The sequence below is a fragment of the Corvus moneduloides genome, chromosome 7 (assembly GCF_009650955.1).
Source record: "Corvus moneduloides isolate bCorMon1 chromosome 7, bCorMon1.pri, whole genome shotgun sequence".
Lineage (NCBI taxonomy): Eukaryota > Metazoa > Chordata > Aves > Passeriformes > Corvidae > Corvus > Corvus moneduloides.
This window is the reverse complement of record NC_045482.1, coordinates 22896260-22921782: the sequence shown is the minus strand read 5'-3', so window position 1 is coordinate 22921782 and position 25523 is coordinate 22896260. Positions and strand designations below refer to the sequence as shown.

The 25523-nt window shown below is 40.0% G+C and overlaps 1 protein-coding gene across 3 annotated transcripts in view; it reads right to left on the bottom strand.

The window, feature by feature from the left end:
* The window catches only part of RBMS1 (RNA binding motif single stranded interacting protein 1), a 147397-nt gene extending 122431 nt beyond the window's left edge, over window positions 1–24966 (bottom strand). For 2 of the 3 annotated variants that reach the window (XM_032115269.1, XM_032115272.1), the window contains exon 1: window positions 24628–24965. In XM_032115269.1, the coding sequence (XP_031971160.1) occupies window positions 24628–24702 (75 nt within the window). In that variant the 5' untranslated portion in view covers window positions 24703–24965. Of the gene's footprint in view, window positions 1–24627 lie in introns of all 3 variants that reach the window. The other variant, XM_032115271.1, reaches the window with a different exon arrangement.
* Window positions 24967–25523: the final 557 nt, after the last annotated feature.

Here is a 25523-nt window from a genome sequence, read left to right as displayed (position 1 = left end):
AGTTACTTGGGTGGAGCCTTTAGCTAAGCAAAAGCTGAAAAAGAGCCCATCAGTGCTTTCTCTTGATGATTTGAAATTGTAATCTTGTTATGAAAATTACCCTTAGGAAGACAACAAGGAGTTTACAAAGGAGGACTGTTGCTAGGGACTTGCATGGTTTGGCAGTAAAATACTGCAGTTTGTAAAAAGCAATTTTCTGCTGTTGATTTAATAATATTTAATAGATGGTACTCTAAATTTCTATGTTATTCGTAACACAGTTGCCACTTCTGAGCTTTACTGTTGTGCTCTCTGTATACCTTTAGACAATATAGGGTATATCTACAGAGTCCTCTCCCTATAGACCTGGAATTACACAGCCTGTGCACTTGGACCAGCAGTCACCTCACTGGCACCTCGGCAGAATTTGTCTCAACATATTTTCTCATTGGCTCTGGGCTGATGTAAAGTGATATCAGCATGCTAAAAAAATCAGGTGAAAATATCTGCAGGTATCCCTTAGGGGTGTTCGCAGCAGCTGCTCTGCTAATCAAGGAACACTGGAGGACATGAGGAAATTCTAACTGCCCACCTAGAAAAGCATCACATCTTCCACGGACTCCCCCTCTGCCCTTTGTCATGCCAGATAGGTAGCAGTCCCTGCCTCTGGTGCTTTTACTATGAAGCTGGAATGTGTTGGCTAAGCTGCAGGAGAAGTCCCTCCCCCCCTGTTCAGCGGGTTGTTAAAGAGGGGTGAATTGCATTTTCTCTGAGGACCATACCCCAAGGATACATAAAAAAGAAAAATATGAGAGCTCTTTTTCTTTGCAGTATTAACTTTTCTGGACCACACTTCTCACTGGTTGTGCTACCATAACACTTAGTTCATGATAAGAAACTTTTAGCCTTCACTGCCTCACTCCATTTGCCATTAAAACTCCCCTAAAAGGCGACAAGCATTTAATTTTCTTCTCGATCCATCTGCGACTTGTATCGGCGCCATGCTGAGGGCAGCAGGAGCCGAGGGTGCCGGGAACACTTGGCAATACCCAGAACCTGGAGCTTGCGTTTAAGCCACAGCTCCCTGCCAGCTGGAGACACATTTAACATTCCCTGCATGACTTCAGCAGTTCAGCCACTTTCCCACATTCCACAGCTGGCCTCCCACCACTGCTCAGCCTGCAAGCACACACCACACCGGGGTCATATTCTTGCCATCAATTCTCAAGTACAACTTGCTAGTGAAAGCACTGGAGAGTTCTGTTTAAAATGTGATGGCACCATAAGACCTGCATGTCCTGGCGTCTCCGAAGTGGCAAGACTACATATAAAGAAGTACTTTCCCTATGCTCTTCAGCTCTTCTGTGTTTTATAAAAGCCTGCATATCTTGGGAGCCACAAAATGGTTGGGTGGCAACCCTGTAAAGTCCCAGAACAAATCCCTACTACTATGAGTAATCCCAGTGCTTTACAACAGGACACATTTGGAAAGAAAGTCCTTCAGTACTGCATCCATGGATGTTTATTGTTAATAGTTCTCTTTTTTGACTGCAAATTCATGTTGCTTCACATGTACACCACATCCATTTTTGTCCTTGTGCAGAAGTTAAAAAAAGGAAGCATGGAGTCGGGAGATGTCAATTTTTAATACCATAATTAGCTTGATGGTTTTCAGTGGTTTATATTTTTTTATGTCTACAAGTTGAACTGGCTCGTGCCTTTTTTGTCATGCTTCTTGTGTCATGAAAAAATAAACAACAATAACTTTCTAAAAGAATTGATGAAGAAATCTAAATTCAGTAAATTTCAGTGACAATTCACTACAGCAACATTCTGGCAACTTGTACTTAGAATTTATCTTAAAAGAAAACCCAAAACTATTCAAACAATTTATAGGTTAAGCATCAAGATTTTATGGGGATCACTAGAAGGGAAGCCTATTGTATGATTTGTATCTGGATTCCTCATTTATCTATTACCAATCACATCAGTGGTTAGGGACTGAGCAAATAAAGAATACTTGAACAAAATTAAACCTGCATGTCTGGGTGTGTTGGGCAGAAAGGTCTACAAGTTCATGTTAGTTTTCCCTGGAAACAATGAATAAGCGAATATTACTGAATTTCTGGGGTGCAGCACAGGACTATGAATTCCACTGAAATAATGATTTGAGTAGCTGAAGTGATCTTGCCATGAATGTACAGCAAGTGGATGTATTGGGTCTAATGAGTTAATAACAGTTGTGAAACTGGACAGGGAACAATGCAATGCTTGGGCATTTCTCATGTATCATTTTAGGCCTGTTTTGGTATATAAATAGGACCTCATGATTCTGTAGCATCTTAAAGCAACGTAAGTTAGATCCACACATATACCAGAAAATATTTACCAGAAGATGTATTTTATTTCTCTTTTATCTTTTGATATTTATTTTAACACTTACTTTGCTAATGTTTGAGTGAAAACCTTAGAAAATTAATCCAGTCATGTTATCATTGAAGTATAAAGACATTTGGCTCACATTTTGAAATATCAAGTAACATCCTCTCACTTACTTTAAAAAGCTAAGTCACTATTAAAAGACAAGTAACACTCAAATAAGATGGCAGCTTCCTCTTATAACAAAAAGAATCAGCGAAGCATACTTTTTATAAATTATTTTCGATAAGCTAGTTTTGAGCAAAGTCCCAGTTTAGGAGTTAACAAATGAAATACGCTCTAGCTCTAGTTAATACAAATTTATCACGGAAGCAGTGACAACTCCTTATCTGCACCAGGATTGTTGACATCAGTACACAGGGGGAGTAGCTACAAATGCATGCCATTATTAGGGGAAAACTGTGCTGCCAAGAAGGTAGATTTATATTAGCAAACATTAAAATGTTATTAAGGCAGAATTCTTTACAGCCACAAGACATGCTGTGTAGCATGATATTCTTACAGTCTTAAAGGAAACGTGATGGTTGCACTTGAAAGTGAAATCTACCAGCTTTTGGAGTTTTTCTCTCTCCATTCACTGGGCATAAGCCCATTCAAGTTAATATGGATGATGTTACCCATAGATAGCAACAAAAATTTCACCCAAGCCCACAGGGAAACCTCTCCAGTGCACAGTGGACACAGCTTTGACTTTACTGATGTGCTTTTATGTTTGGCATTTCCTTTTACTCTGCTCAGACTACAATTCTTGCACCAGTCACTGTCTAAGCCCAGGGTGTCCCCACAGAGAGCTCATTTCCAGCCTGCAGACACAAAGCGGTGTACTAGCAAATGGACAACTCCTCTCTCAGTCTACCCAGTGCCTATCCATCAGTTTTTGCACCTAGACTGTCAAGATATTCTTTTGACTTTGCAAGCCAGGACCTTCCTTTGGCTTCCCAGAATATACAGAAAGCCATCTAATATAAAAAGAAATATTAAAATATAACATAACACAACATAACATAACAAGAAAGAACTCATTAGATATTGAAAGAACTTTTTTGTATTAAAGATATGAGGGAAAGGTACTGGCAACAGTTGGCAATATAACATGAATTGCATCTGACAGAAAGGCCTAATTCAAAGGGCAGTAATTTGAGAAAATATACTTCAATGGTAATAAAGTCCCTGTACATTCACTTCTTGATTGGGCTGCTTGGAAGAGCACTTTCTAATGCTGTCAGCAAACATGCCACAGGATTGCTAATGAAATTTTTTATCTACTTCTCACACAAGAGTCCATGCACTACTCCTAAATTCTGAATTTTTTAAGCAATAATACTGACATGTCACTGTCCTCCAGCTGAGTATCTGTCCAGATAAATGAGAGGCCTTTTTTTGAAAACTGAAAGTTATTCACCACTGAGGGATTGAGGGTCTTGACAACATAAAATGATTATTTTTCCTCTTATTACCAGCTCTAGTATAGAGTAGAATGTAATTATTCTATCACAACTGTAATAAACTGCAATTTCAGACAGCAGCATGAATAATTTTTGGTCAATGAGCAAAAATTATTAAAAACAGCTCAGTGAAAGTGTAAAAAACGTATAGGTTAAACACCTCAATTTCAAGTGTACAAATAATACAAAAACCTGTTTTCATCTCTGATGAATGAGTCTTGTGATTATCTGAAATTGCACAGGATTAGTACTATCCCAACAGAAAGCAAAGGTCAAGAGGTCTTGATTAAGAAAAAGAATATTTGAAAGAAAACATTGTCTATTTGAAACAAATGCAGGCTCCTGCACCTGGGGAGGAATAACCCCACACACCAGTACAGGCTGGGAGCCAACCTGCTGGGAAGCAGCTCTGAGGAGAAGGACCTGGGGGTCCAGGTGGACAACAAGCTGTCCATGAGCCAGCAGCGTGTCCCTGTGGCCAAGCAGGCCAATGGTGTCCTGGGGTGCATTAGGAAGGGCATTGCCAGCATTGCCCCTCTGCTCAGCCCTGGTGAGGCACATCTGGAGTGCTGTGTCCAGTTCTGGGACCCTCAGGAAAAGAGAGACATGGAGCTCCTGGAACAGGTCCAGCAGAAGACTATGAAGATAGTTAAAGGACTGGAGCATCTCTCTTACAAGGAGCAGCTGAGAGAGCTGGGCCTGTTCAGCCTCCAGCAGAGACAACTGAGAGGGGACCTTATCAATGCCTGTCAGTACCTGAAGAGAAGGTGACAAGAGGATGGAGCCAGGCTCTGCTCGGTGGTGTCAAGCAACAGGACAAGAGGCAAAGGGCAGAAACTGATGCACAGCAAGTCCCACCTGAACATGAGGAAGAACTTTACTGTGAGAGTGACTAGCACTGGAACAGGTTGCCCAGAGAGGTTGTGGAGTCTCTCTCACCGGAGATATTGCAGAACTGTCTGGATACAATCCTGTGCCATGTGCTCTGGAATAGCCCCACTCAAACAGGAAGGTTGGACCAAATGATCTGCTGTGGTCCCTTCCAAACTGACCCATTCTGTGATTCTGTGATTTATGTTTATAATTTGTTTGTAAGCTTTGAACTCCTCTTCTGGATCCTGATGAAACTTCGGAACATTTCTCATGTACCATTCAATTAGTGTCCATTTTTCTGCAGTGTCATCAGCTGCACACAATCTTGTTAATTGTTGTGCAGTTAAACAAGTCATATACTGTACATTTAAATTCATATACTACATTAACTTTCATTTTTACACACATCCATTAAGTTTTTCATTAAAAATGTTCCTTCGAGTATAGTCTCTACATAAAAATAAACAGCTTAATTGGAACTAAGGGTGGCCAGTTAGTGAAATAACATTAGTTGCAAGCACTACAAGAACGATTATGATATATACATATGCAAAAGTGGTATCCAAAATAATTCATATTTTTAAAAAATTCAAAGTAATAAAGAAAAAAACTAGAATAAATAAAAAATAATACTGGTGACTCTGGAAACTCCTAGTGTTATAATGTGAAACACAAGTATTTCTGGGACTAATGACATGCTGAACTGCAGTTACAATTCAGATTATCCACTTTCAAAGTCTACCAACTGGCTTGTTGCTTTGACTTTCCTTTATTCCTTCAGTAATTTGTGTTGGCCTTTCATGGGTTACTATACCAAAGCAGGGACAAGTATATGGATGCTTACTAGTCACAGAAATAAGGGTGCCCAAACCAATCAGAATTAATTTTGCAGTATGTTAAATAACTATTAATCCATACTTGCAACTCCCAAATTCAGGTACATGTTCACAGGTCCAAACTGAGTTCAGGTTTTGCTATGCCCTTACCATTACTTTGTATATATAATTTACTCCTTAAGCTGTACAGGTGAAAATGCAGTCGTGCCCCGCAATGCACTCAGCCACCATGGGATAGAATTACAAGTCAATGTTCTCTCCTCCTGTTTATGTTGTAAGTTCCAAGAATGACTATCATATGAGTACAATGGAGGTCTTTTCAGCAGTATGCTGACATGAAAGAAAAGTTCAGCTATGTTGTTTAATTGTGTATACACCAGTGCTAGGCAACTCTCCAAACCTTACTGTAAACATTGTTTAAGGTTCATCCAGATCAGCACGATAATGAAGCTTGTGCTTTTTACGCTTAGCTTTTAATGACAGTTGCTTTTCTTTATGGTTTTATATTTACCTCTTCTGAAGCACAGTTAGAGACATCATACCGGGCTGACCTTTTTCTTTTACAGTTTGGTGGGTTGTCCTCTAAAGCCTTTGTCTAATATTCTGTTTACATTGTGTTGTTTTCCTGGATGGAGAACTGATCTATTGTCTTTTGTTAGTTTGTCTGGAGGACATATTCATCACTGCCTAACAAATGGCAAGACTAGATTAGTAAGAAGAAAAGTGCATGTTCAACAAACATGGTGTTGAAGACTTTAATGGAGCCAAAAACACTTAAAAGTTCCATTAACTGTATGGTTACTCTGAAAATATCATTCATGTTCTAACAAGTATGTATGCACATAATAATGTAAAACTGGCACCTTTAACTCTAATGTATAATCATTATGAAGTTATTTTTGTTAATGTAAAGACATCTTCAACTACAAAAATATACATCTGAGACCAAAAATATAGGTCGTGTGCTTCTTCAGTGGCGAGTTGTTCGAAGTGCCGACTGGGTGTGTGTAGGCAGACAATTATGAGACAAAGAACACTGCATTCCTAAACTTCAGTTCAATTTAAGAAGAAAGTTCATTTATTGCTCAAAGGACATAACTTACAGTGTTCCAAGTTTCTATTATATAAGTGCTGCAGCATTTTATTTTCAGGAGGACAGTGAATTTTTACTGAAGAAATTGCCATTAGACTGCACATAAATGCAGTCTTCACATGAAACTGCTTTTTGGGGATGAGTACTGAAAGATGTGCTTTTTTGTAAATGGCTTTTATTTTGCAACACAACAGAAAAATCAGTATAGTATTTACCCAACCCCAACTATATATGTCTAAAAACTTAGCAAAGTACATCACACCTACATTTTTATCTATGTGCTTGTCAGAATCTAGACATTTCAGAGCTCTGGTAAAGACAGGCAGACTTCAGACTTGATCTGCAAAGGTCAGCTAAAACTTCAGATTTTTAATCGTGTGAATATTCTTAACTACATTAATAAGTTCCAAATGCTGTTTTCATGGTTAAGCATTTTATGAATTGCGATGCAGAGCTGAAGGTTGTTAAAACTGACAGAAATAAAGTATTAGCAAAAAATAACATCTCTGTTGCAGCTGAGATGTATATATAGGTCTCCTGACAATGAGATTAATGTGTTGCATTGTACTTTATCAGGTCTGCGATGAGCCTGACACTATCTCCTAACACTGGAGATTTCCCTAATAGTACCCATTAGTCACAGGATATTGAATGCACAGAATGCAACAAAGTTTTTTAAAAAGTAGTAGTCTACCTTAAAGGTAAAAGGATCATCACACCAAACACTTCTTCTACCCCTTTTGCTTATTCCTAAGGACTTTGTGTCCTGGGTTTCCCTGAGACACGAAAGCCCCCTGAGCCCTCCCACGCCATGCAGTGGATGCCTGGCCTGCGTGCGGGGCTGCCGACCTGCTCCAAGGGAAGAAAGAGGAATAACCAATAACCTGCATCAATGGCCAAGCATCTTCCAGTGTGTCATACGAAGCTTCTAGAGACAACCCTCCTGACCACCTGGGCTCATAGGAACAGAACATGAAGCAAAAGAACAAATACAAGAAAATCTGCTTTTCCTTTACTATCTATTTCATTTCAAATAAACATCCTCTTCTATTTCTCTTGAGAATTTGTTTCTGAAGGTTTGGCTGGATCCTCAGCAATTTCTTACACTGGTCAAAGGCAAAGGAGAAGGGTCTCCTCAACTATAAGAGATGTTTAGCCAAAATCATGATCATCACCTTCCCTGGCACAACAATACTCTAGGCAGGCAGAGAAATGGGAAGAAAACAAGACAGAATGGGTCCAACACCCCTCATTAAACCCGCCCAGTATGGGGCTTCAGCCTGTACTGGGAATGGATTCGGGAAAAGTGAGCGGAATTGACACTATGGAAAGAACATCCGCTTGAGGACATTCTCTGTACCTGCAAGGGTCTGGGTCACTGTGAGAATGAATAGTCAGGAAATTATTGTCCGTTTTGGATGCAACAAAGTTCACCAATTTATTTTTTGTTCTCAGTAACTTGTTTTTTTTAAATAAAAAACCACTTACAGTGCCTTAGTGAATGCTTCTGTGCAGATGCTAATAGGATCTTAGGGATATTTGCTCCTTCCTTGCTGAAACAAGTTGGTATGTTTGGAAATTAACTGCGTAAAATCCCAAACTTAATTGATATTAAAAAAAAAAAAGAATGTAAAAAGAAATTAAAAATAGAAACTTCAAGAGTCAAACATAAAACTCTAATAAATTAAATCAAGAAAAAAAACCTTTTTTGCTTAGAGAACTATTACTAAAATCCAATAAAGACCAGGAAATACAAACATACATATTTAAATGCTTCATATATTTATGCTCCAATGCATTTCTAGAAAAAGAAAACATATATTGTTTACCCAGCATAATGCTCTCTTTAACTAGAAAAAATATTTAATTTCAAGTATTCCTAATGTGTAACTTGATTCTCAGTTCTTAGCTACGTATCAGTCATGGGATACATTCCATAGTTATGAAGTATTACCTTGAGAGATTTCATGCTTCCAAGCATACAGCCAATTTCTGCCCTGGGATGCAAATGTACAATTCTCTTTGAAGTCTGTAAGAGTCCCAAAAGTAGAACATGCTGCACGCTGCAACTGAGTTTTTCCTGTATTTAGTGTCAAATTGTACTCAGCATTACTTAACTCCATTCCCCTCCGATTTTAATTGGGGGGCTACAACTGAGCAGAGTTGGTCTCTACCAACACTTACTGCAATTACATGAAATATGTGTCTATGTATAAATCATAGTAAATGTGGTTTTTATAAAGCTAAGCAACTTCATATTCATTCCTCTGTGTAACATAACTTTTTACTTCTAAAACTCTTAGTATTTAATTAAATGCGTTAATATAGTTATGATACATTCATGTAATTACTTGTGTTGTGCACTACTTCACATCCTAGAAACCTTTCAATTTAAAATTAAATCCAAGATACCTGTGTAATTTCAGTACTCGTAATTCTCAAGAAAGGAGACATCAAAAAGAATGCAGAGAAATCTCATCTGTGTTCTGCCAAGTGCTCTGCAGCCCAGTCCTGAATAGTGCAGGCAGGGAAAATGCTCACTTAGTGAAGTGAATAAATATTCATTGTGCATTTATTTACTTCTGCTATTACTGGATTTAGTCATATAATTAAAACTATTACAATCATTAATTAGAGGACAATATAGTTACTAGAGTTTTAGGTGACATGAGTTTAGCACACTGAGTCAGCTTAATTAAGTCTTGTCTACATTTGGAAAATTACCAGAACTACTCTGAAATAACCCTGGATAGGGATGTATAGATACATGAACACCTATATGGAAATTTAATGCACTCAATAATTCCAGAAAAGCATTTCCTTATAAATTCCATTATATTTTTAGGTGCAGACAAGCTCTAAATCTCGTTAGCGTCAATACTCTGCACTGTTGACAGCTTTTACTCTGTAACACTCCAGTGTGTTTACTTCAGTATCATCAAACCTTTAAGGCTTCGTCCTGGAAAGAAGCAGGAACAGAAGCCTCGTGCATCCACTAACAGATTTAAATATAACTACATCTACAAGCAACACTGTGACAAGGCAATCAGCTTGCAGAAGAATTCCTTTTCTTGTTTAGCTGGCTTTGAAAGTGGATTAAGCTGTTTTGGACAATGGTACTCTTTTTTTTCAAGAAGAAAGCTCTGCTCACTTGAAAGTATTTGGAGATAATTTTTCCAGAATACCTAATAAATCCTTATACCTGGCCTTCCACCAGTGCTCGCTGTGCTAATACTGTGCCCAGTGCTTGCACAGCAGTTACCCTTGAGTTACACTCAAGGATCTCTGCTGTCAGAGTCAAGGAACTAGATGCCAAATACCATTCTCAGGGGATGACTGCGCACAACAGAGATGCAGGATGAAACTATATGCTGCAGAACTCTGATGTTATAATTTTTGAGTGTTAACATCCCCAATATAACCTGTGATCAAAAAAATAAAAATCAGAAAGAAAGAAAAGCAAAAGCTACAAAACAGAGACGTTAAACATGAATGAAATAAAAGGGATCTTCTCTTGTTTTGATGTAGTTACAGCTTCAGGACAGCATATTCAAAGCACAAAAATCACTCTGCATTATTTGCAACTCCTTCTCCATAACACCAAAGCCCTTTTGTGGGCTGTGTTGCTCCACAGGGGTAGGTCATGACAGAAAAATACAAACTCTGTGTGCTACTCCTTTGGAGTAGGATCTCCACCACAGCCAAAAGCCATAACACACAGTGATTCTGGCCACTTGACATAAAATACGAATTAAAGTATACAGATCATTCTATTTCAGCTATGGAAACTGCAAATGCTATTCTGCAGTGATGACTTGAGCACTGCTAACCTGCTCCTGCTTTTTCCTCCAAGGGATCTTAATTTAAACAGAAAGCCCACCTCTCTGCTCACCAAAGCAGGCTGGAATCTTATTTCTAGTCCAAACATGGGATCTCCTCAGGCTGCAGTGATGGACCTCAGCCTTGAGCTGACTGACGCATGACCAGAGCAGTGTGTTTGGACACATAAGGGTTCTGGGATAGCACATACAGCACAAATGAGCAAGGAAAACCAATGTAAGAAAGCATGTCTCTATGCTTGAAGCTTAAAAAGACAAGTTACTGTAAATTCTAAGTTTCATTCTGACTGATATACTGTACCATTTCAACTGAGCTCTATTCTCCATGCATACTCTTCTGATGTCTTATACTGAGATGGGAGCCTTCTGGGGTTTTTTTCTGTTTAGCCAATTCTGCTCGGAGCAGTGATACTCTGTCTGCTAAGTGGATACTAACTCCATTTAGTCTTTGCTACACTGTGTATTTTCTTGGATTCAGATTCATGCCAGACCTTTCAGCATAAGAGAATTTATGAACATACAAAATATCACAAAGAATTGCAATACCACCACATTGCTTGAGAGAGTGTTCAGGAAGTTTTTGCATTTACTCTAGTTTCAGTGTAATGAGAAAACAAATGTATAAGGTACAAGAAGTAAAAAGAAATGCAAAACTCTTCAGTTCTGTGAATTTTACCTCTGTAACTTCTACCTCTGTAACTGATACTATCCAGTATCACAACAGGGCTGCAGCAGATAAGAGGCAAAGATAACTGTCACATTTGTCCCAGGAGCACCTTTTGTCCTCTCACAATCTGTATAAAACAAGGCCTTTGCCAGAGGTCTTGTCTGTCTGCTCCCTAAAATCATCCATTGTTTTTGTAAAAATAACCTTTTATTCTTGCTGAACTTTAGCAATCCCCAAACTGAGTTCTTGTAGAATACTGCCTTCGATCTCCTTTTGTTGGAGATGCAACTCCCCATGGATGGCCTGGCAGCTGGAGGTGTCTTCTTGTGCCATGCTGTGGCACACATGCCACAGCCTCTCCACTGAATTGGGCTTCTGCTCTTCTGTGCTCTTTTCACTTATTCTTTTCCCTTATCCTTTTCCCTTATCTGTTCACAACAGCAGTTTTCCTCTTTCAAAATTAGTTTTCTTTACATTTTCCCTTCATCTGGCTTTGTACTTTTCAGCTACCTTTTCCTCTTTTCCTATCTCAAATGACAACACACGGCTCAAGAGACAGGTCTACAGCCAGCTGCTAATAGCCTATTTAAGCCTATTCCAGAGACAAGCTCAGCGCTGGGGGCAGAGAAATCAAACTGGATCAGCCCCATGGAACCATCTCCCTTCTGTCCAAACCCATCACTCCCAAGACAAGGTGCTCTGGGCCTCAATGTGGGAGCAAGGACTAACAGTGGGTAGCTCTAAAGGTGTCTGTCGCTTCAGTGAAGCCAACATTAAATAAAATTACAGAACCCCTGCTACTTCTCTGCTGTTATCTCAGTGGCATTCTGAGACATGGTTTCCTTTTCTTTTTTCCAGATGCTATTCCTGTAAGTATCAATTACCAAAAGATTCTCACTAAAACTGTGAAATATTTGTCATTCCCAGACATGGCTCTCAGCTTTCTACTCCCAGAAATCCCAGCTCAGTCTCCTGACATCATCCAGTAATTAGGCAAGCCAGAGTTGCTTAAATTTGTACACAACCCTTGATACCAGCCTTCTTTCTTTTTGCTGTCTCCAATGCATCCAGAGGCTCCTGAACTCTGCTTTAAAGCTACAGGCTGTCTGGTACAGTCTGGAGATTTTCCAGGTCACTTAAACTGAAAAATGGGGGCTGTAATAAAATAAATATTCAACTTAATATTATGTTTATTATTTCTTGATATAAAAGGAAGATTCATGATTTTTCTGCAAAGACTAGATTCGAGGGACATTTAAATTAAAGAACACATGCAGCTCAGTAACAGTGTCAAGAGAAGGACTGAGGTCTTAATTTACGAAAAAATCACAAACTAGTGCCCATTTTACACATTAATGCCTTCATTACACAGACAGCATCCCAGAATATTTTATAAATAATACATGCACATCCATACTTCACTAGATTGCCTAATATCTAAATTACTTGAAGCACAGGCTATCCTGCAGAGTAGACACCACACATTCAAAGATCAAAGAATAACAATATTTAGTCAATCATGGAAACTGAATCAACTGTGAATATTTTCTAACAACTGGTAGCTAAATCTAAACTAGACTATATATCCAACATGTTTTTAAAAAGCGTGCATACAACCACCACCAGAGCACTGGGATGTGCAGCATCCTCCCTGGATGACAAGAGTAGCACAGTTTCCATCAGTGAGAAAGACAGAATACATTTTCAAAGACAACACTCAGAAAAACTCCTATTCTTAAAGGTGTGGCACAGAAATGCCAGGAGTTCTGTTGTTCAGCATATACACATTTCTAAACTTCATATAAACATCAGTAAAAGAGGAGCCATTTCTACTAACCTTGACAGAGCTGAACAGAGTGTAAGTAAGCATGGAAAATGGCCCATTATATTTCATATGAATAAAAAGGTATCTATTATTCATGTGATCATTATTCAATTATTCATCTGACATAGAATTCCACTTTCAATTTTTAAAAGAAGGAAAGGGGCAACAAATGTAAATTATGCATAGTTGCTTTCCTGCCTCTTTTGGGGGCAACATGGCAAAGTAAACTTTTGTCATTCTCTTTCATTTTTACTATGGTATTTTGCTATTTCTCCCAGAAAGTAGCATGGCTACTCAGCATTTAAGTGTTAGATGCTTGGTAACACTCCTCCCTAGTCCCAGGCCTCCAACTAAATAAAATTCCAAGAATAGCATTTAAAATCCCTAAGAGCAAAAACATCCCTAGTACACAAATGTATCTTCATTTTTTTCCCAATTATATATTTTTGGAAAAATCTGCACTTTTTTTTTATATTTGGATAGCCCAGTCACCATCAAGGTAAACACTCCAGGACAAAGAAGAAAATAAAGAAGTGTTCAACTGGTAATTTCTTCTCTGTTACAATGACTTGCAGTGATAATGCTGCTATCTTTGACTTTCTCGCAATGAAAGTCATCTTAGGGCCAACTTAATCCAGTGTAGGGTCCCTAAATATATATTCTGGCACCTAACAAGGAACCTGATTTTCAGAATTAATGGACAGCTATGATCAGTTTAGTTAGCAGTGTAAAAAGGAACTGACATTTGGTGGGTTTTACATGTTTTTCTCATCACCAATCTGGTTGACAACCATAGCTGTGATTTTATTTTTTTTTAAGATCTAGTAAAAGCAGCATCTTCAAGTAACTCTAGGATTTGGGAACATGTGAGTTCCTATTATTATACCTGCCATTGAAAATCCTTAGAAAATCTGGGGGAGAGTATATAAAAGACACTGGAAAGAAGTGCTAATAAAAGCAGAGCGAGCTAAAGAAGCTGGGTGGGTGGGTTTGGAAGCCTTTCATGTATCCATAGCTCCTGCAGCTGATGAACTTACTGTAATTTGGAAGAAAAGTCATGTGAAATATAGCAGAACTGTTAGCGAAAAGCAATAGGAACATGTAAATTCTTCCAATTTTTTCCACTAGAAAGAATACTGCCTTCCTCATTATTCTGCTGTACCTCCAAATAATGTCTGCTGGAAAGAAACAAGATTTGGGGGCTAATTATTGTTTTATTTAATTTTTAATCCATGTTCCAGACAAAAACCTATCATCACATTCAGATTTGATGCAGGAGCAAGAAATGCCAGCCCAAAAAAGTGGTTTGGTATAAGAATGTATACAAGTCTGTCACAATTTACAGCATAATTTTGTAGCACTATAATGTTCTGCCAGGAGAAAAACAAATAGACAAACCTAAAACCTCAAATTTTAAGCCGCTTAAACAAGATATTTGCTAAAATGGCATACGGGAATTTGCATGATTTATGATTATTGCAATGTCATTTGCATATTTGTATAATGCCTGGCCTGTTAAACAGAAAAAGGGATTTCCTTCTATACCTTTCCTTTCCAAATTCCATAGCACAGCTTACAATGATGGAACACGGAAGGAACAGTAGCAGTTTCTTTAGAGCCTCTCATGCTGATGGATGGCTACCAGGGCCAGCCTTACAGAATCACACACTAGTTTGGGAAGGACGACTGGAGGTCGTGCAAGCCCAACTTCCCTCCAAGAGCAGGTTGCTCAGGACCTGTTGAGTTTTTCACCATCTCCAAGAAATTCCAAAACCTCTCTCAGTACCTTCGGGTCACACTTACAGTGAAAAAAAAGATTTTCTTCATATGTAATCACAATTTTCTTATGTCCTAACTTGTGTCCATTGTGTTTCACCCTATTGCTTATTCCCCTCTATGATAAAATACCAGCTCTGCAGACAAGGGGAGAGCAGTGAACGTCATACCTGGACCAAGTGGAGCACTACAAGTCTCTGTACCAGGACTGGTGTGTTTAAACATTTTTACCTCAGAGAAGTGCAAAGTTCTGCACCTGTAAAGGAAGAGTCCCTTGAAATTATGTCAGCTGAGAACTGACTGGCTGAGGAGCAGCTCTGCTGGAACAGACCTGGGGGCTGTGGCAGCCAGCCAGCCGAGCATAAGCCAGCAGCATGCTCTGGCTGCTGCTGGGCTGCACACAGAAAGGGAAGTGACTATCCCCCATTTGAAAGGCTCCGTTCAGAATCCCAAATGTAGTTTTGGGCCCCCAGTAAATGGCAATGATAAGCCAGAGCGAGTTCAGTGCAGGGCTGTCAAGATGGCTGGGGACTGGATCACATATTCTGTGAAAAGCTGAAGAAACTGGGTTTGTTTGAGTTGGAGAAATGAAGGCTTTGGTGGGAGTTAATAGCAGCTTTTCATTTATAGAATGGAAATTTCTGAGAAGGTTATTAAGGAGAAGGGGCAGGTTCTTACAGTGGTCCATGGTATGAGGACAAGTCAATGAGCCTAAGCTGAAACACCAAAGGTTCAGACTTGAAATAAGGAAAAAAAATCCCTAATAGCTAGCACTGAAACTAGCACAGCTGAGAGGCTGTGCATCTCCATCCCTGGAGACTTTCAAGAACAGACCGAATAATGCTCTAAGCAGCCTGGTCTGATCTTCTAGACAAACCTGAGCTGAGCAAAAGGCTGATTTAGAGAGCTCCTGGAGTCCCTTCCAACTTCAATTATCCTGTGATCCTACCCCATGCATCTCCAAGAAGTGTCTTGCTCCACTTTTTCAATGCATCCTCATTTGATACATTTAGACAGCAATTAGATCTCCCCTTAGCCTTCTGTTCTTAAAATAGCCTGCTCTTCTAAATAAAGCCATCTGTAGGACCTGGGCATAAAAGAGGGAAATACCCATACTCATCAGAGAAAGGAAAAAAACCTCACCTAAATACAGATGTGGAAAGAGTAGAGAACAACCTAAATACAAGCACTTTGAATACAGTCCAGTAAAAGGCCTGAGTGGTGAGAATAATGAATTGGGAAAAGAAATTTGGGACTGAGAACAAAGAAACTCCTTCTATGACCCAAGTTCCCTGTGTTCAGGGAAACTGGAGTTTGACTACTCTGTCATTTATTCAAACACATCAAAGAAGCTACTACACATAGCCCTTTTTTCCAGCTACCTGGAACAATAATAATCTGAGCTTTTGGACAACTGACTGGGTCAAAAGAAGTAAGAGGTATTCTAGAGCCTTTGACCCTGATAGGAGCTATGTTTCCCCCTCCAAAATGTCCCCATGTATTCCACTCACTTTCATGTGCAATAGTCAAAAGCAAATGGTCACTAATCAGGAAAGCTACCCAGAGGAAACCAGAGGGTCACTGACACTATTCACAAAATTCAAAGTTTGTATCATAAACCCTTCTTTAATGTTTTTTCTAGGAGACAGAATGTTTTAGCTAGTACTTTTCCAAATGAGTCACTAACACCCTTGTCTTAATTCTGCAGCTGCTGCTAATTTGAAGTGCCAGCCTTCTCCCCCCTTTCCCCAGAATGAAATAAAATATCAATGTTGCACTGTGCTGAAAATGGAAAGTTAGATGTAACATTATGCTACAAGGCCTCTGGAAGTTTCATTTACGTTTGATTCTTTCTTTTCTCCCAGGCCTATACCTAACTTAAGCCCTCTCAGCAAATTATTTCACACTTACCTCCAGAATCATTGGTCCTAAGAATGAAAGACAGACTCAAAGGGTTTTTTAACACTTAGTGCACCAACATCTAACACAATTTGAAAAAACAAAAGAGAAGATATAGTAGAAAAATTATGTTAACAATTATCTGCATTTACGTGTAATCAGCAGATTTTGGTAACCTAAGAGCCCTGTTGGCCAAGGCCACAGAAAACCTTTTATCCAGAAGAGCTACACAGCACCACTGCATCAAACAAAGGTGAGGCCTAAGAGGGTGGACTTCTTTTGGAGACAATTTCACCCATAGCCATGCAAATCTCAAATTTCTTAAGTATCTCACTAGCTTCTCCACTGTGAAAAGATACTGCAGCTGGGGAGTTTGGGGTTAGTTTTCAGCCAGACTGGTTTCTTGATTCAGCTCATTGACTGATCATACAGGGCCAGCACAGGGAAAGGGATAGGAATGGATTGCTGGGAGCAATGGGGGAAGACAAGATTGCCCTTTTTGGCTCTGTGCATAGTTATGTAAAATTTAAGTGATTATGTAGCTATGGCCTGAGGGACAGAAGAGGTCACAGATACTACCAGAGCCTATAAACTGCTGTGGAAATTGTGTCAGTGTGTGTTGCCAAGAGACAAGCACAGGAATTCATTTCTTAACCTGTTGTAAAATCCACAAAGTGAAGCCTGTTCACTCCACTTCTCTAGAAAAGATCAATACTTCCCTCTCAATGCACAAGAGTCACACCAAACATTTTGTATTCCATTTTGTATCAGTAAGCACTGTTTATCTACCTTGAATATGAAGCATTTCTCACAGGCCTTACATGCATGCTGAGATTTCAGAAATTTATCTTAAATATATTTTGAAATATTTTCAACAAGTCGGAACAACTGAGACTAAATGTGCTCTTACAGTCTCAGACCACGAACAAGAACACAGTACTCTGAAAGCTACCATGGAACAAGTGAGCTGTGTATCTGGTTGTACCCACGTCCAAGCTCCTTGTCTTCCTCAATTCTGAGATAACACAATTCAGCTCAGAACTTACTGAAATAACATTTAAATGCAGATCTTGGTATTTTCAGCTGAGGAAGACTAAGAAGATGCATGAAGTCAGATAATAATTATCATCTATTAACCACAGTAAATATGACCTGAATCTGTTGTGTGTCTGTTTTGACTGAAATGAATTAAACTCGAATAGAACAGATTTTTATCAGCATGCTTTTCCAACATTTTTCACTTTTTTAGAAAAGTAGGAGTTTTTCCAGTAAAAATAGTTGTGAATACTACTTTGCACAGCTCACAAAAAGTCTATACAATACAACAAACACAAGTATATAATTTTAGCTAAATCTGAGCATACATTTTTAAGGGACTATTTCTCAAACCAAAAGCATAATTAAATGAAAAACAATTTATTTTTAAAAACCACTGTTACTTGCTCAGTTATGGAAGACTGAAACGGAAATACATAACTGTACAGAGCTATATTTTCCCATTTATTACTACGCCTTTGTTCAAACTTCTTTACTACTACCACAGTTACATTTCTTTCATTAGAAGCACTGTGTTAGTAGTATCAATTACCTTTCTGAGTAAGAATGATGCATCTACTATCAACATTGATAGGTCAAACTTTGCTACTTGGACTTCAAAGCAGATGAAAAATTGTGTCCAAGGTGGTTTTTGATGTATATACTAAGTAGACATGTTTCTTAAAGGCATTGTTTTATAGAATAATAGATTTAGAAAACAATGCTTAGCTACATTGTATTATTCTCCATTCAAAAATGTGAATAATTTTGCCTACCTTTTCTTTGTTCTTTCAACACTGAGTGGAAGCTCAGAAATTTACTCAAGAAACTTTATCCTTGAGACTGAGACCTAGAGACTGATTCTCTAAGTAGAAGCAAAATATTTAGAAGTATATAGCATGCTCAATTCTGGTTTAAAAGTAATGAGAAAAAAACCCTACTATTATTAGGAAGAGTATCAGCTGAGTTTTGAAAAAAACCCATACTTTAAAGAACTGTTTTATTAAAAGAAAATTAGCCTCTCCCCCCACAAACTTATTGCACACCTTTCATGACTGCCTTGGGATCCTGTGCTGAAGGTAAAGCTAGAAAATACACTTGCACAAATCAGACATTGTGCAATTCTGGCTTCTTACAGCTGTTGCCTACCTACTGGATATAAACTTCACAGACTCAAACCCGGTGCCTGGAGGGGGTTAACAATCAAATACAAAAGGAAAACAGCACTGAATAAATGTCTCAAGACTATTTCAAGTCACAGATTGGTTTATCACTCTTCTGTAAAAGTCAGTTCCATAAGACCATCAGACTCAGGATCTGCTCGTATGTCTGCACTAAAGTTACTACAGAATCACAGAGAGGGACCAAGATTTTGTTGACATTTGTTAAATGAGGCAAATCACACAGCATCAAATTAAGCCCCAAGCATGGTGTACTCGAGGGATGAGTTTAGTCTCAAACTTCTAGAAACTACAAAGCTAATAAGAACCTGTAATTTCTACCATTAATTCAGTGGAGAAAATATTTTTTACTTTGTCATTTGTAAATTCAGTCTGTAGCGTGTGTATATTTATACCATTCCTCTCTATAAAGAAGCTAGATTTGGGGAGGAAAGTTGTGGCTTTAAAAGCTCTTTTTAAAAGATTCCCTTGGAGAAAAATACAAAATTAACACACCTTACGGATGCCATTGCTGCTTTTCCTTGATTCCAGCCCTGATCACACAATCTCTGTGTTGTGCTCCCTAACTTTTGCTCCTCTGAAGATTATGACCATCATGTCATTGCAAATCACCTCCAAATTAAGCATGATGAGCATAATCCAACCATAAATCAAGGTTCTAGTAAATGTTGCTTATCTGAAACCAAAGGCAAAACTCATGCTGGCTTCAACAAAGCCAGTCTTCGAGATGATGGTGTTGTGAAGTGTTACTACATTTCATGTTCCTTTATCAGAGTTATTTAGAGAGTTACAACAATGTACATCAAAATACATGTTATGAACACTTGCAGAGTTTTGTATGAACTTTGCTCAACCCATTTCTAGAAAGACTTTTGCATATATAAGAATTATTCCAGCCAGAGTTTCTAGAAATACTTTCTGAAGGGCATATTTCTGGTTCATCACAGACCACCTGAACTGAACTTTAGAAGTTAAAAGTAGCTACAACTGGGACAAGGACAGAGATGCCCCTCACAAAACAAGCTGGCTGGAACAATTATGTAGAACAATCACTGTGACCAGTGATGAAAAGTTACTGTGTGTATACTGGTGTATGGATGTAAACAGATGTTCCCAGTTTTAGACTGGGATGTTTGGAAGAAAATGCTCTTTCTAGGTAATACTCTTCATTTCTCTCTATTTTCCATCCTCTGAAATGAAGTCAGAGGGATTACCTTACCACCAAAATGCTCAAGCTTTTCTTAAAATTGGTGGATTTTAAAATTCTTTCCCTTCCACAATAGAGTACATTTTTGGAAGGAATTCTTTGGATAGTTGCACAATAAACCTCCAGCCTGGCTGGAATGGGAGAGAGCACATTCAAGAGGCTGAAGAGGGTAATGGGATCAGGTAACTCTGTGGAGACAAAAAGTTTGTCTGCAACTAACCTGTGGGGTTTTTTTCTTTTATTTTAATGAATTTCTAAGCTCAGTGAAGAACCACAGAGATCACAATTATGGACAATTAATATAACTTCCCAGAACACAAAATGTGCAAATTACTTTTATCCAACCTTATAAACACATGTACTCTGCTTTACTGTAAACTTGTCTTTTACTATGTACAGATTTTGCAGTCTTAGTGCATACAGAATAAATCTAACTAATTGGAATTAGTAATCATTTATTCTGATGAAAATCAGCCCATGAGCTACTAAAACTTTTTAAAGGGTAACAGACCTGTGCTTGGTGCAGAATGCAGTGCCAAGGTACACAATAGCAGCAAACAATTAGCAGGTCCTACCTCTTCTGCTTTAGAAGCAGATGGTTCCACATCAGTCTATTGATTTCATATACTGACACTAAACTGCAGCTTATTCAGTGTCTGCTAATAAGATAATTTCATGTCTACACTGCTTAATAACTGATTTCCTTCTAACTCTGCCATCAACAGACTTGGGTAAAAATTAAGTGTTCCCATTTTAAGGTTTGCTCTCAACAGCCTGAGAGCAAAGTTTTTACATGGCAGAATCTGCCTGCTCACTACAATTTATATCAATCTACAGTCCTGCCTACAAACCTACACAACTTCCAGAAATATTAGTTCTTCTCAGAGCTGCCAGGGCACCAGTTTGAAGGTACTAAACGATCAAGTTCAAAGCCCACTTGAAGATAATTCAGCAAGATTCACCAGACTTCATTAGGTCTAGGTTTTGTTACCTAACGCCATACAAAATGACTAGAATTCAAGTATCACATAGGTATTATCTATGACTATGAAATGCTTAACACTTTAGATAAGCCATTCTATCTACAGGAAATGTTGCCATCTTCTATGAACTCTCTCTTATACAAAGAACTTTCCTTTATGATACAGAAGCCTACCAGGGGAATTAGCCATATTGCCACATAACTCTCCAAGGGAAAACCAGTAATACAGGTAGTTATCACAATTTAGTTGTAAACTGTTGTGTGCATTGTGACCCTGAATTCCACTTGATAGGGGAAAACAAAACATAGATTCACTTTTATTTCTTACTTGACCAAAGCAAACAGATTGTGGCCTGGACATGTCTCTATACATTTGTATTTGTTTATGTGTAATCTGTCTCATTAAATATTACAATACTCTGCCCGGCACAGCCAGGTTTTACTCCTGGGCAGACAGGCCTTTAAGCACTGGTAGAACACATGTAATCGTAATAAAAATAATTTTCCAAAATGTTGAAATACAAAATCTCTCAATTATAAGTAAAGCTTTAAGTATGGAAATGAAATACAACTGAGCTGAAATTTGAAAAGCAATGTTACGGAAATATGCTTAAAGAAAGCACCCAAACCATTAGAAACATCCGGTGAACTTGGACAATATTTTTGATGCTCTCTGACCAGCCATACAATGCTGCAATATAGGAACTGTCCTAAAACATACATTCATTAGAAGACACAAAAATTTAGCAGATATATCAAACATATTCCAGAATAAAAACTGTCCTAAAAATGAAGGTTTTACAAGCTTCAACTTAAAGCCATTTCAAACTGTTTTCATTGCCATAATATTTCATATTAAAAGTCCTCTTCCAATGTTAATTTTGCTCATTTCATTTAAGTCCATGGTTTCACTAATCTCTTTTGATGCAGAGCTCCCTAAGAATACGGGGAGGGAGGTGCTGAATCACAGCAAATGTTTATATCTCCTCACAGAATATATCACTGAACCAGCTTGAATACTTCATGAATAAGATTGTGAAGATCATAACAGTCAAATACAAAATCTGTTTTTTAAAATCTAAACCATATTTGTAGCAATTAAAATAGTTGACCACATCAACATTTTAACCTAAAGGGCCATTAGGAATGTATGCAATTTATCTAATGAGTAATTTTGAGCGCTCCACAGAAAAATCCATTTTCGAGAAATTCCTATCACCTCCTAGTTATTGATTTGCAGATTATTAGTCAGCAGATTTTCCATCATTATTTAAATAAGGATAAGATGAGAAGCAAAACTTCTGGTTTAGGATGTTTTCCTACCTCTCCCAGTGTAATCATGTACCATTACCCATCACTCATTCAGCAAAGGTGATTTACTCTTATTGTCATTTGTGTTTAACAAAAAGCAAATATTTCTCCAGACTTACTGAAATAGTGGACATAGAGTGGACAGTGAGCTGTTTTGGGGCCTAAATAATAGAATATCTAAAAACTATGAATTAAATTAATATTTCCACATGTTTAGAGGGGATCCATGGTGGGAAGATTGCTTGTATTACTGAATTCTGCATACTTGAGTATCAAAACTTACAGTTACTGGTCCTTGTATTTCTACCAAGGAGACAACTATTTTTCTTTTATTTGTTTTGTAAAATCGAGATCTCTGAAAACAGGAAACTTTCACTGGATCTCAGATATTTCATTTCATGTGTGTAGGTCAAATGGATCTGTGTTCTCTCTGCTGAAACAGAGCAATGTAATTTCAGGTTGTATAATTTTATAGCAAAGACTGCAAGACAGTTTGAAGATGTCACTGACTGTAATACAAATCAATATTAAATTATCTGTACAGGAAACATTTTCAAAAGATGGTCCACCATGCTTTCTCATAGGATCATGGATTTCTAGGATCATTCTTTACTAACTACTATGAGCTATTACAGTATATCTCCCTCTTCAATTATTTACAGGTCAAAACAGCTGGGTGATACTGCTTTATATATATTCCATGTTATGTACTTGGTTTGTAACTTACTATTTCCATGCATAACCATGAAGATAAAAGTTTCTGAATAAAGACATTTGCTTCATTTGAGAATGTACATGCAGTCACACAGCTAAGTGATGCAAAAGGCTGTCCTTTAGGCATTCTATCTTTCTTTAAAATAAGGCATTAAATATATATATATATATGTAAACGGTACTGCAGTGATTACTCTGCAGCATAATCTTTAAATGGCTATAGCCTGTACATCTTTAGCCTAATGTCGATTGCACATTTAACAGATTAGTCATTTCAAATCACCTTAAGACCTTCATCACATTTCTATCAATTTCTGTATATATGAAAGCACATTTCAAAGCTTCCTCATTGCTGCCTTGTAAAATGTCTCATGACTGTCAAACGGAATTTATTTCTCAGCCAAGGAGTATAAAATACATTTCACAATACAGTAACACAAACACAATAAAAAGAAGAGCCTATCAAGTGTGCAGATAAAGGGAAGGGAATTCTTTCCTGTCATTGCCAAAGAGGCAAGACGCTTCAATAGCAAAAAAAATAGAAAAATCACAACCAAACCCCACACCACGGTTATAACCTCTAAAAAAAGTTCACACATTGAAGACTCATACGGGTCTGTTTTGATTTGTGAGGAGTGTCACTGGTGGTTGGAAAGGCTTATGCTAAATGTTCCAGACAGCTGATGCAACCACCTCTGCATCTGCCAGTTTGCAGCATGATGCTTCTAGAGCAGTGGGGCTGGCTGCCCTTAAAGACTTGAAGGAGAAAGGGAAAAAGGAGGAGATTCTCCACCGCAAGAACTACTAACCATATCCCCGCAAAAAGCAGCTACCCGTCTACAACATTAACCATCAGCAGCTGGACCTTTGATGCGTTTTTTAATCCAGTTTGAAAACTGCGAGGTGGCAGCTCACAGAGGTCCAACTCCACAGACAATGAGTACCCACCCGAGTCCGACAGCTTCCCCAATGCCCGTAATTAATTGGAATTAAATACGGCCATCCCCATAGCAGCAGTAAGCACGCCCTGCCACCCCTCGGGATGTCGCAGCACCCCCGCCACGGCTGAGGCACGGCCATGGCAGCCCCAGCCGGCCGAACTTCGGGTCTTCTCCCCGCGTTCCAGGGGCTGCGCTGGGCGAAGGCAGCGGGAGCGCGGCCCGCAGCGCTCCGCTCTGCGGCGGGGTGGCCGAGGACGTGGTTGGGAAGGAGGAGACACACCGAGAGCCCTGGAGAAGAGGAGGGCCCGGCAGCGGGAGGGGGAAGGCGAGAGGGGCGTCAGGTCGGAGACTGCACGGTCGGGAAAGAGAGGAGGGAGTGGAAGCCCGGCGGGGGCTCCCGGGGCGGCGGCGGGCGGCAGGAAGGGGCTGTCGGCTCTTTCCTGTCTCCGTCCCCCGGTGCAGCCTGACCGCCCCCCCCGGGCCGTGCCCCAGCCGCGGAGCCCCCGCCCGGGCTCGGCCCTGTCCGGCCGCTCGGAGCGGGGCCAGCCCCAGACCCGCCGCGCCGCCCGGCGTGCCGGACCCTACCTTCGCCTGCAGATACTGGGGGTAGTAGTAGGTGGTGTACTGGGGGTACATCTGCTGTTTCCACACTTTGCCCATGAAGCTGGAAATGTAGCCTGCAGTGCAGGGATGGGGGGGTACTTTGGGGGGCTCCAGCCGCCTCTCCGTCTCTAGCTCTCCCCTCCTGCCTCTTCCTCTCCGGCGGCGGCGGCTGCTGCTGCTGCTCCTCGGCCGAGCCCAGACCTTCCTCCACCCAAAAGCCACAGCGGAGCGGAGCGGGGGCAGGCACTCTCGCTCTCTGCCCAGGAGCTCCTGCCAAGTCCCCGCCCGGCCGGGCCGAGCAGCAGCGGAGCGGCGGCGCGGGGAGCGCTCGGGGCCGGCGCGGCGGTGCCAGGCGGCGGGGCAGGGCTGGCGGAGGGGCGGGGGACAGGGGCGAGGGGAGGCGCTTAGCCCCGCTCGGCGCCCGGGGCGAGCCCCAGCCGTGGCCCCGCGGCGGGGCAGCCCCCAGGGCGGGGGGCGGCGAGCGGCGCCGCACGGCCCGAGGGCCGCTCCAGCGCCGGGGAAAGCTGCGGTGCCCGGTGGGAGCGGAGCGGAGCCTTTCCGCGTTCTGGAGAAGAGGAGGAGGAGAGCTGCAGTGGCCGTATCTCTCCCGGCTCGGCTCTGACCTAATTAGCCTGGTGGTGCTTTGTTATCGCCTTCCCTCTTTTGTGCATCCCGCTGCTGAGCAGTGGTGCAGGGCACAAGCTGGCGGGGAAAACTGGGTACAATTCTGGAAAACCAAATTTGGCTTCAGTTCTGCCTGACGGTACAGGGTCCATTTATCTGCCGGAGCAGAAGAGACTGCAGTGCTAAAATCATTTTTACAGAGCAGCAACCACAAAGCTAGACCAATTTCTCTGGCCCATTGCACGTTCTTAAAT